We start from the raw sequence: 12,676 nt of genomic DNA on the forward strand, positions 1-12,676 counted from the left end.
GTGTTAATACCCCAAGGGCTTTTAAAAACACAGATTTGTGGGTCTTACCTCAGTATCTCTGATTCAGTAGCTCTGAGGTGAGGCCCTAGAATTTGTAATTTTCACAGGTTCCCAAGTGATGTTGGTGATGCAGATGGGAATACTCTTTGATGACCACTAGCTAAAGCTTGGGTTTGAATGAGCCACACATATGAGCCATAGGACCTGTGCTTTGGTTCTGAGTATAGTGGGAAATTTTCCCCTCTCAGTTTTAGCACTGGTTGGAGAGGAAGAAAGGAAGAAAAAAAGTCTCTGTTGAGATTTCCTAATCTTATAATACATGTGTACTAACATGGGCTTAAACAAGTAGCAAACAAAACAAAAAACTCTATGCCAAATATGTAGTTAGTTTCCCTGAATCAGCAGTATCTTCAGGCATCTCAGAAACAAAACATAAATAAATAAACTCTTAATCCAACTTCAGAAAATCCCCACAAAGAAAAATCTAAAGAACATGGCCATAAAAAAAGGCAAAACATACAAAGAAATAACCATAACTATGAATCTGCAAAAACAACAAACTGTAGAATTTGACTTACACAGATGGACTAGAGATATTGAAATCTCAGATACAGATTATTTTTTAAATATTTTATGTGGTTATTAAATAAAGAATGACCAGCTATATTTGAAACAGAACCAAATAAAACTTATAAAAATGAAAAGGATAACAATGGAAATTAGATTAAATAAAGTTAAATAAGATTAATGAATAGAGTGATAAGCTTGAAAAAAGTAACCAGAAAGCATCAAAGAGAGCTAGATAGGGACACAGGAAAACAATAAGAACAGCAACAACAACAACAATGTAGGTTAGGAGTAATGAAGGAGAGAAAAAGAATGAGTAGGACATAGTGGAGGTATAATATTTGGTGAGGCAATAGGAGAAAAATTTTCAGAACTTTACTAAAAAAATGTTTATTCCCATATCCAAGAAGCGAGCAAATATTAAAAGGATAAAGAGAAACCCACACAGAGGGACATTATACTGAAACCGAGGGACATCATACTGAAACCGAGGGACAAATAAGATAAAGACCAGATTGTCAATGCAACTAGAAAGAAAAGAATCTAAAAAAGGAACCATGTTGAGATACCACCTTACACCAGTTAGAATAGCCAAAATTAACAAGATAGTAAACAACATGTATTGGAGAGGATGTGGAGAAAGGGGAACCCTCTTACACTGTTGGTGGGAATGCAAGTGGGTGCAGCCACTTTGGAAAACAGTGTGGAGATTCCACAAAAAATTAAAAAATAGAGCTACCCTATGACCCTGCAATTGCACAACTGGGTATTTACCCTAAAGATACAGATGTAGTGAAAAGAAGGGCCATCTGTACCCCAATGTTCATAGCAGCCATGGCCATAGTCTCTAAACTGTAGAAAGAATCAATGGACAAATGGATAAAGAAGATATGGTCGAGATATACAATTGAGTATTATGCCTCCATCAGAAAGGATGAATACCCAACTCTTGTATCAACATGGACAGGACTGGAAGAGATTATGCTGAGTGAAATAAATTAAGCAGAGACAGTCAATTATCACATGGTTTCACTTAAAGGATTAACACAGAGGACATTGGGAGATGGAGAGGAGAAGGGAGTTGGGGGAAATCGGAGGGGGTGACAAACCATGAGAGACTGTGGACTCTGAGAAACAAACTGAGGGTTTTGGAGGGAAGGGGGATGGGGGGTGGGTGAGCAGGGCATGTATTGCATGGAGCACTGGGTATGGTGCATAAACAATGAATTTTGGAACACAGAAAAGAAATAAAATAAAATTAAATGAAATAAAAAGAAGCTACTATAACAATGCTAATATTTTAAAATTACTTTCATTTATTTAATAATACATAATAAATATATAATTGCATTTTGAAATATAAAAAAAAGAGACAATTAGACTGAGATATTACTTCTTAACAACTACAGAACTGGTAAGGATGGGGAAAAAATCTTGAAATGCTGCAAGAAAATAACCACCAACCTCAAATTTTTACCCAGGAAAATTGCCTTAAAAAATAGTAAAATGATGTTTCCACGCAAACAAAGCCAGAGAGATTTTCATTAAAGGAACTTCTGAAAGGATTTCCCGGTGAAAGAAGGAGGAAAGAGTGTGAGAGGAACTTGTGTTCTTAATGGGGCTAAGTTTTCTATAATATTCTTTCAATTAATTTTTTTGAAAGAAAAAATTGGTCCAAATTCCTGAGAGTTGGAATTGCTAGAACTGCCATTTAATCCTATAACAATTGATCCTATAATTTGTCAGCTCATGGTTGGCTTATCATTTATACCAGATGCCAGCCAATCTGAAGTTACTAATCATTTCATTATTGGCATGGTGTTTCAGTGGGTCAATACTCTGATCCATGAAAGTTCAATCAAAACAATTAAAATGAAACTCTATATCCCAAAGTCCACCATACAAAAATGCTAATAAATACATTTAGAAATTGTCTGATTATTTCTTATGGTGTTCAGTACTTTAGTACAACATTTGCTAAAGTAATAAGGCTTCCAGTCAAGCCTGCAATGATAGCAAAATTGCCTCCTTCAAAAAAACTAGATCTAGTTTCCAGAAGAGGAAAAGGGAAAAGGGTTAGCAAAGTTATGTTGTCTGTAGAAAAAAAGAAGAGTTTCTGACATTAACAAGCTGCATGGACTTTGGGCAAGTTAAAAACCACTCGTAGTCTACTTTAAAACAGATCGGTAGAATGAAATGACTTGCCCAGACGTTCGCAAAATTCTTCTGGATCAAGATACAGTTATTACAGTTATATATGCCAGAAAATTTAGGTGAGTTTGTGTTCCAACTCTATTCTCTATGATCTTGTCTGAGAATGGATATTATAAGGTAAACTGAGGTAATCAGGAAGACCCATGAGGCTTGGAATCAGGGCTGGGAACCCAAAGGAGAGAAGAAGTAAGAGGAGGCCAAGTGACGGAGAATTAAGCTGAGTGATCTATAAATAAAAATACCAGAAACTTCTCTTACTGAAATAGATAGATAGATAGATAGATAGATAGATAGATAGATGGATGGATAGATAGATAGATACTTCTATCTATCTATCTATCTATCCATCTATCTATCTATCTATCATCTATCTATCTATCTAAGGGAAATGACCACATTGGAACAGGACTGATAATTCTAAAATGGGAAGCCCACCACAGAGAAGGATCATAATCTTCATTACCCTTTCACCCAGGGATGCAATATTCCCTTTGCATGTCTAGTGGGAAAGAATTGTAACTCTTTGCCAATCAAAGATTATAACACTTTGAATCATGAGAAGAAGTGAAATATATGTAACATGAATTAACATGAATTCAGGACCTACTTTATTTCATCAAAATAGAAACACTGATAAATAATGAGTGCCCATCATAGAAGCATCTACCTCCGCCATGTCCCCTTCTTACCATTTTCCCGCAATGGTTACTTTTTTGCCCCAAAAGCCATCTTAGGGACAAACACACAATTCCCGTGTTTCTATAGAATGGCTAATGTTAGATTTCATCATGATGCCACAGACAGAATGTCCCTGGTCACGAATCCACAGTGATGGCACTTTGGTGCCTCAGAGCACATTCTGAGACCACGTCTTTGGGTGAGGTGAAGCCTATTATCTACTCATCTTGGGATGACACAATGATGTTCCTAAGCAAAGGAAATTACTTGAGAGGCAAAAGAAGTTTCTGCTCATCTGAAGGAATAAGTGGGAAGAGCAGTTTATGGCTCACCATGTGACACTCAAAATGACCACAGGCCCAGGTTCCAGGAAACCACCTCTGATGTGGGTTGGACATTTGCTGGGAACCACTAGGTGAGATGGAGCCTCTCTAAGGAAAAGACAATTGTTGTTTTGCCCTTAACCCGTTTCCCAATCATGACCTCAAGAGATTGTCCAGGAAATGACCTCATTAGAGTAAGAGATGACAGTCCAAAACTCTTACCCTCTTGGGCTGTTACAGCTGTTGGCCTTCTCCAGGGTTCTAAGTGTTCACCATGAATGGTTTGAAGCTTTCAAGCATGTTAAGTGAATTAGAGCAGTGTGCACCCATTTGGGTGCTGATTATGATGGCGATTATAATAGCCATTACGAACGCCGGACCTGTGCCAGGCACTTTATACACATTATTTCTATCATTTACTGTTAGCTGGAAATGTTTATTTCTCACTCCTCAACCAAAGGGCAGAGAACATTTAGTGCTGTGCCTTTTTCCCCATCCCCTCACTTCTCCAAGCCTGGGGGGAAGAAACACATTCATCTGGAGTTTCTCTCAGATCCCCTTGTCCACAGAGAGGGCGTGTCTTGGGCTGTTCTTTTTCATATAATTAGCTTACCCAGTAGCCTCTGTCTAGGCACCCAAGATACCAAGAACAATGGTACTTGCTCCTGAGGAGACAGAGGTTACGTCTTTCATATTCAGGAGTGAAATCTAGCATTAGGAAGCCCATCTGGGGGGCAGGGAGACCAGATGTTCTCATCTAACCTCATTAGTAACAAAGCTTATGTTTTTGGTTTCAAACTTTCCGATAGCTTTGCCTTCTCAGTTGGTTCTGAACCCAGATGTGGACGAAGGCAGTGTCATTGCTTATCAGTTGGAACCCCGACACTCATGCAGGGGCTGTGCTCTCATGGAGAAGAAATGTTCAGGATTTCCCTTCAAGAAAGAACATGCTTCTGTGAATGAAGTGAGGCAACAGCATCCACTGGCCACACTTTGGGGTCCACTGAAGCATTATATTCACACCGAGGCCACTTTCTCCACCAGCTGCTTGCAGCCAGTGAGTGAACTGGAGGAAGGGGATATTGGAACCACCCATTCCTGCCCAGTGCTCTGGGCCTCCCCATTCTTTCCCAGAGTTCACTGCAGATGGAGGCTCTTCCCCGCTCATCTTCCTTCTCTCCTTTGCCTCCTCCTGCTCTTCCCCTCTTTACCCTCAAGGGTCCCCCCTCCCATACATTTCCTGCACTTCTATTTCTTGTCTTGGCATCTTCTTTCCCAAAGACCCAAGCTGACACCATCAGTATTATAATGCTCTCCAATTCACAGCAGATGAAGGGAGGCTCCAAAGTGAGAAACGAGAAAGCATAAATACGTTCCCCTTTAAGAAGTTCATGCATACTCCGGAGATGAGAGGCTCCCTTAAAAAAATACCTAATCTACATTTTAAAAGAAAAATGTGAGTATCTTATAGATGGTACTAGTGTTGTAAGTCAAAGAGAGACTGGCTTCCTTTCTTCAGCAAACTGAGCCCAATTGAGCCTGTCCATTTAATGCAAAGATATGCTGGCTTCTAGAAAGTAGAAGAGAACAAAAAGACCAGAAACATTTCCAGCACCCACTGCTCAGGTTTGAACCTGAACTCAGAATGTACTCTTGAAAAGAGCAAATGATCTCAATAAGGCAATTAGCTACTCACTGCCCATCACACCCACATCTCTACCTTTACACTTACTCCATGACAAAGCCCCCAACTTGTCAGCACTTTGCGGAAACAGAAAATACATCACAATGAGAAAATGGGTTTTTCAAACTTGGTTTTTACCTTCACCAATTAAACCCAAATGTGATATTTTGTCTTCACATTCAGGGGAGAATCAACGTATTAGGAAAGGATAAAGAATTCTTCTGTGATTTTTGAACCCTGGGAAATATCAGAACATTAGAGCACACACATCATTCAAAAGTTAACCAGAAATTTCTTTTCATGGAGTAATTTTTTAAAGACAAGAGGAACAGGACTCACCTTCACTAGAGTCTTTGGAACATTCTGGCTTCTTTGCTTTGCTCTTCTTGGGGGGTGGAGAGAGGCCTTTTGGCTCTACCCCCTCTGGAAGCATAAAGATTTAAAGCATTTTTATTTAGATATTAAATATTTAAAATTATGTTGAAGTTTAAAGTCTCCCCCCACCCCTCAGTAAACCCACATGTATAGTGAAGCTTGCTCACAGATTTCATTTGTCATTTTGGCTGAGCTAAATTTTGGCAAGAGCCTGTGCTTCTCCAGCGTACATAGATTGACATTAAAGCCTCAGCTTAACATCTTTTTGTGACCATCATTAATGATTCACACAAATGTGAAATCTTAAATGCTTTTTTTTAAATTAAAAGAAATTCTCCATAAGGCAACCCCAAATTATTATTATTTTTTTTCTCCACGGGAGTTTGATTTAAAACTTCACGGATTAACTGACAGTTGCCAAAATGCAATTTCATTTTACTAAATCCTCAAAGTAGAGCTAGATCAGCTGCAATGTCATCTCATCTTGGGAGGCTGGGGTGGAGCTTGAAATTATCCTCCTTCTATTTAACAGATTTCTTTAGTCATCTAAATTCTAAACAACTTCTGTATGCCCCCAATTAAATTAACATGTTCCCACTTTTCTCAATCCTTCCCAAGACCTCCTGGGGCTGAGTCTATCCAAGGAGGCTGATAATTTAAATTCTGAAGACTGAAAAAAAAAAATTCTGAGGACAGTGTTAGGAAAAGTATCTCTAAATTCATCCCCTTCAGATATAGATACTTTGTTATGCATTAATTTGTATTTCCAGTCCTGGTCTCTACTAAGCTCAAAGCTTATATCTTCAACTTCCATGGCAGCTCGTTTTGTATTTGAACTGGCTGTCTTCTGTTTGCACCTCCAGATCCACTCACCACCCCCTACCCCATCTCCCACCCAGCTGTGCACTGGGAGACTGGTCTGTACTTGAAATTTCTGGCTTTCTTCCTAGGCTACTAGTAGCCTTCAGGGGCTTATTGTATCCCTCTATCTCATATCACAGCCCCAATCCCTTGGCCTTCTCCACATCCCCTTTGTCTCCAGGATCAGGTAACTACCCCCTCCCCCACTGTCCTTTCAGGGCTGGGATTTAATGGTGCCTCCCTCTTTCCAGCCCTCATGATTTCCCATCACTGGGCTCTCACCAAGCATTTCAAATTTATGTAAATAATCCCATTAGGCATTTCAAACAGCACAGCTGCAACACGCTCTTGATGTCTGCAAACCTGTTCTCCCCACAGTATTTCACATCTCACTATCTACCCAGGAATTCAAACCCCCAAACGGAGATACTGTTCTTAAGGTTTCCTTTCAGTCACTTTTCCAGGAAGGTCATTGTAAGTCTTATCAGCTCTCCTCCACAACATCCTGTATTCATCCACTGAGCTCATCCTTTGCAATCATCATCCTAATCCAAACCAGCAGCCTCCCTCACCCGACTTCCTGTAGTAACCTCTGTCCCGGTTTTCTAATCTCCCTGAAACTATTCTCCTTGCAGCAGCCAGAGTTACCTTCTCAGTATAAACCTGATCCTGTTGCTCATCTGTTTAAATACCATTGGTCTTAGAGTAAGATCCAAATCCAAGTCCCTGGGTCAGGACATGGCCATTGCACTCTACCCACAGCTCTAGTCTCATCTCCTGCTTGTGCTTTGGCTGCCTTTGTGTGTTCTTCAGTCATTACTATGCTAGTTTCTGCCTTAGAATGGTCACATCTGTGGTTCTTCTCCCCTCCCCCTCCAAAAACGCACACTAGTGTGTCTACCTTCTTCTCACCTATTAATCTCCAACCAAATTCTCCAACCAAATTCAGCTACCAAGAAAGGCCTCCGTGAATTCCCAATACGAAGGGTGCGTGCGAGGGAAATCGCTCTCAAATACCTCTCTTGATGTATCTGAAATCATCTTGTCCTCTTCTTTCTTTCTTGTATTTTTCCCTTCTCCATCCCACCTCCTAAGAATGGGAGTTCCTTGAGAAAAGGACATTTGTCTTTCCTTATCTCTCTTGCATCCCTGGTACCTAGTGGTGTCTTGAGAATTTCGTTTCCAGTTCGGTTTTCTTTCCCCCCCTTACACAGGCCTTTCTTTAAGGCCAAGATATAATGGGGCCCATGCCTAATTCTTACTCTCTTAGCAGCTGTCGCCTTATGCCAGGATTCTAAAATTACACTACAGAGCTATGGCGACTCATTTTTCTTTTCCCATTTATTAAAAAAGGAACAGAACAAAAAATTGCATTTGATAGATGTGCTATTAAAAACTTCAGCATTATGGACTATAAAGGTTTTTGGGCACAAAGTTAGGCTTTCTGTGGTTGTGAGTCAGTTACATCTAAGATCATTACCATGGCCAGGGTGAAAAATTCTGCCAATGATTACATTAGCAACTCCCCCAAACTTCTGTCACCAGGTGTGAGATGGATGTTGACCCTTCAGAATGGGTTCAGCAAAATCAGAAATGAGATGCTTGGAACAGCTCACTGAGCACAGATGCTGTGCTCAAAAGGATGCATAAAATGGGCAAAGCAATACTTGTGATCTCCTGGAAGGAGACTGTAAGACTCTCTGGAAGATGCCTCTGAAATGCATCATCTGCAACAGGGACTAAGAGTAGAGTTTCCCATGCTGGGGATTCAACCCCAAACCAGCATTTCTTGAAAGTGAGTTCTTTTTTTTTTTTTTTAAAGATTTTTATTTATTTATTCGACAGACAGAGATCACAAGTAGGCAGAGAGGCAGACAGAGAGAGAGGAGGAAGCAGGCTCCCCGCCGAGCAGAGAGCCCGATGTGGGGCTCGATCCCAGGACCCTGGGATCATGACCTGAGCCGAAGGCAGAGGCCTTAACCCACTGAGCCACCCAGGTGCCCCTGAAAGTGAGTTTTTGATAATGAACTTGATTTCCCAACCTGAATAGGAATTCTTGGGGAAAGGATAAGACATCTCTGAAAGACATCTCTTTGTCTCTCTTTGTCCACATTTTGAGATAAGTACCCCGAAAGGACTAGTGCTTCATTTTTTAAAAAAAGTGATAGAGCCCTCCTTGGGTAGTCAGTAGGCATGGGTACATGTTAATTATGAACAGTCATCTACGACATTGGTATCATTTCATAATACCCATGGAGGCACTCAAATGAAAGTCACTGATAACACATGGCCTCTGTGCCCAGATTTCTACTTGTGGGGCAGCAGAAACAACTCTCCCTCTTGACCTGGAGAAGCTGAAGGAACATTCCTCCAAAGCACCCAAACTTCTCCTAGGCAGCATATCATATGATCTATGTTGCCTCTCTTTCTGACAGAGGGTGGAGACCTGGAGCGTTGCTCTGAGCATAGCTTTGTCACTTAAAGAACTCAACTGTGCTCCTCACTCTCATGTAGCTGAACTGCCTTAGGTGGCTGTTGATTTTCTGTCCCTGGTTGGGCCCATTTCAACAATGCATGGTCTTGGAATGGAAGGACATGGGGAAACATTTTCTAAGCTAGGATTAAAGAAACTGATAAAGGACTTAAAGGGAATCCTCAGATTTTAAGCCAGTTTGTCTCTGTCATTCTCTGTGGGGGCAGAGCTTCACCTTGAGGATGACCTTGTCTCACACCACCTGAGAAGCTCCTGCCTCTAAGTTACTTTTAGAGTCAGAGACAGGGTGTGAGCTTTGGGGTCAGACACACTTATGGCTCTCCTATTTAAGCCAGGAACTAATTCCTCTCAAGCCTTGTGTAGTAACAATCCTTGGCTCCTAGACTTGTTGCATATCTTAAATGAGTTCATGTATGCGGAGCAACTGGCATGAGGTCCATGTTGATTAAAATCTGCTTCAGCAGACGCTTGCTGGGGCAGACGTGAGCCAGCTGACCACACCTATCTCTCCCCAACTCCCCCATTCATTGACCTCATATTTGGTAGCTTGACCACCACCACAATGGGTGTATTTATAATAATGAAATATACAGGCTCCCTCCAGTTGGGTTTCTCTGCACCCAGAGAGTCAGGTTAGCAGTACCTTACTGGTTTTGGGTCTTCAGATTATTTTTCACTATCATTCACTAGCTTTTATTGGCCAGTTATTTCTCCCAAGTAGCCTTTCACTAATGTTAGCTGCATTTGTAAAAATCCTTCCAGCATTTCTACATGTATGAGAAAAGAGGTGATACAGGGTGGAAGAAAGGCAGCTCTTAATGGTCTGGTTAGAGACCTGTCTTAGAGACCAAGACACCCGAGGATGAGATCTGAACTGAAGCCAGCCTCCTCACCAACATCTGGCAAGGCCAGTGGCCCATCATGGAACCATTGTGCCCAGAACTCCCCTTGATTTCAGCATTCCCATGTTAGAAAATGGAGATCAGCCTCGCAAGCCCATCCTGGCCTGGTGACTTAGCATCTTTGGGGCATCAAGTATGACTTCCACAGCTGCATCCAGCTGCTGGTCACAAAACCCCCAGGAAGCCTGATGAGACTAAAATCAGAACTGATGATCCGATTAAAGTGCCCCAAACCTCATATGCTGACTCAAACCTTGTGGGCTCTGCATTAGCATTAATAATGATTTTCTTAAAATCACTCAGTGGTTGGGAGAGCTAGCTGCATCTCATTAAGAAGTCAACTCCCCCTGCCTAGAAATGTGTACTTATGGCACTTAGGCAAATGGTCCTTAGCCAGATAAAGTCCTTAAATTGGCCAGCTGAAAGGGCAGTACTCCCTATGGCTGAAGGATATTACAAGGATACTTCACATGAGCAGGATAAAGGAGAAGACAAGAAATTGACATTAAATTTAATCCAAGATGGGGTGACTACTTAAAGTCTTTTTTTCAATCTACGGTTCTTTTAAGCAATAAGACATCCCTCATGAGTATGGAAATGGATATTCTAATTGAAATTTCACCTTGGGCTTTATATTTTACAAAAGGCAGAGTCCTTGTCTCAGGTTGGATTTTCTCAGAAGACGCTGAGACAGGATTAGAGAGCAAATGCTTCATTTAAGAAATTACCCCAGAGGGGCACCTGGGTGGCTCAGTGGGTTAAGCTGCTGCCTTTGGCTCGGGTCATGATCTCAGGGTCCTGGGATCGAGTCCCGCATCGGGCTCTCTGCTTGGCAGGGAGCCTGCTTCTCTCTCTCTCTCTCTCTGTGCCTGCCTCTCTGCCTACTTGTGGTCTCTCTCTCTCAAATAAATAAATAAAATCTAAAAAAAAAAAAAAAAGAAAAAAGAAATTACCCCAGAAAGTGCCAGAGGGGAGTAGGGAAGGGAGACAGGAAAGGGAAGGCAGCTGATACGGGGTGTGAGCAAGTTCCACTGGGGAGTTATGGGTGTTGGTATCAAATCTCGTTGTCCAACACCACACTTTGCCAAAAGATACATGAAATGTGTCTAGTCTGAATTGAGACATGAATGTAAAACACACACACACACACACTTCAAAAACTTAGAATGGAAAAAAGAGGATGTAAACTATCAGGCTCCTATAATATATTGATTAGTTGTTGAAATGATACTATTTTGGATATTTTATATTACATAATATAGTATTAAATTAATTTCACTTGTTTCTCTTTACTTTTTCCCGTGTGATTACTAGAAAATCTGAAGATAAGCAGGAGGCTCCCATCCTATTTCTACTGGACAGCACTGAATCATAACCTGCCTCAGAGTTGTACTGCACAGTTCCCCCAACTCTTGCCCATTGTTTCCTGAGGACTACTCCAGAGAACTTAACCCCCTGGCACTTTGAGTTTGCTTTCCTGACCAGCAAACAAGGCTCAGCTGAGGGCCACAAGAACTTTCCTTAGACTGTTGTGGATACTGTAAAGCAATGGCGGGTACCATGGATATACAGGCAGGGAACTGACAAATGTTATTACAGCTGTAATACCTTCTTTGTTTCTGCTCCTGGCTTGTAGACCCTCCCTCGACTTCTCCTGCCCTCTGAATCCACTGCCCTGGGGAGACCAAGGGAACCATAGGACTCAGGCATGTTTGGACCGGAGAAGAAGCTAAAAGCTAGACAGGAGTTATGATCGTTGCTCCTGTGAGCTGTTACAAAGAAAAGACCTGCTGGTATCTTTCCACGAAGACAGTGGGAGATCAGGGGAGGAAGAGAGATTTAACCAGGAGAAAGGACAATTTTAATCAAACCTTGACTAACAGAGATCGTTTACCTCAGAATTTAAATTGCTCCCTGTTAATGGAGCTGCTCAGACTGAGGTTGTCGGTGATTAATGGATGGAGTTCTGGCATCGAATAGCAGGTTACACAAAATTAGGACCTCTGAAATATCGATTTTAATTTTTGAAACCTGGCCCCATCTCATACCTAGAACAGTGTGGTTGCCAAAATGGGGAACATGGAGTACTTATCCTATGGAATTAAGTTCTATACCCTTCCAATATCTAGAGGAGAAAGAAAGAAGTAATAATTTCATGTTTACAAAGATCCAAGAAACATTTCAGGTATATCTCCTTTAATTCCCAAACAAGACTATATGGTAATATTTATTGACCACAGAGGTATAAACTAAGGCCTATAGAGAAAACTTCTACCTAAAGTCCATAAATGGAGGAGCTGGGATTGAATTCAGGCCTACTGGTTTCATGAATTCATTAATAAGCACATACTGAGTGGCTCCCTTAGGCCAGATCCAATGTTTGCAACCACTAGATTTCCCTCATCAAACACTGGTCTTTCTTGAAGAGTAGGCACACATCTTAATTTCTGATAGTGAGAAAAATAAATCCTATGTACCAAATATATGTACCAAAGATGGCCACAGCAAGTCTTCAGGTCCCATGTACCTGACGAAAACCTCACTGCTCCCCATCAGGGGACTGAGCCTATCTTCTCTC

General features: G+C 41.2%; 1 protein-coding gene across 1 annotated transcript in view; it reads right to left on the reverse strand.

The window, feature by feature from the left end:
* Positions 1–12,676, reverse strand: part of MACROD2 (mono-ADP ribosylhydrolase 2) — a 2,010,404-nt gene that overhangs the window by 146,907 nt on the left and 1,850,821 nt on the right. The window contains exon 11 of the mRNA XM_047744583.1: positions 5,806–5,889. Coding sequence (XP_047600539.1) covers positions 5,806–5,889 — 84 coding nt within the window. The remainder of the gene's footprint in view (positions 1–5,805; positions 5,890–12,676) is intronic.

This window comes from Lutra lutra, chromosome 9, assembly GCF_902655055.1.
Source record: "Lutra lutra chromosome 9, mLutLut1.2, whole genome shotgun sequence".
Taxonomy (NCBI): Eukaryota; Metazoa; Chordata; class Mammalia; order Carnivora; family Mustelidae; genus Lutra; species Lutra lutra.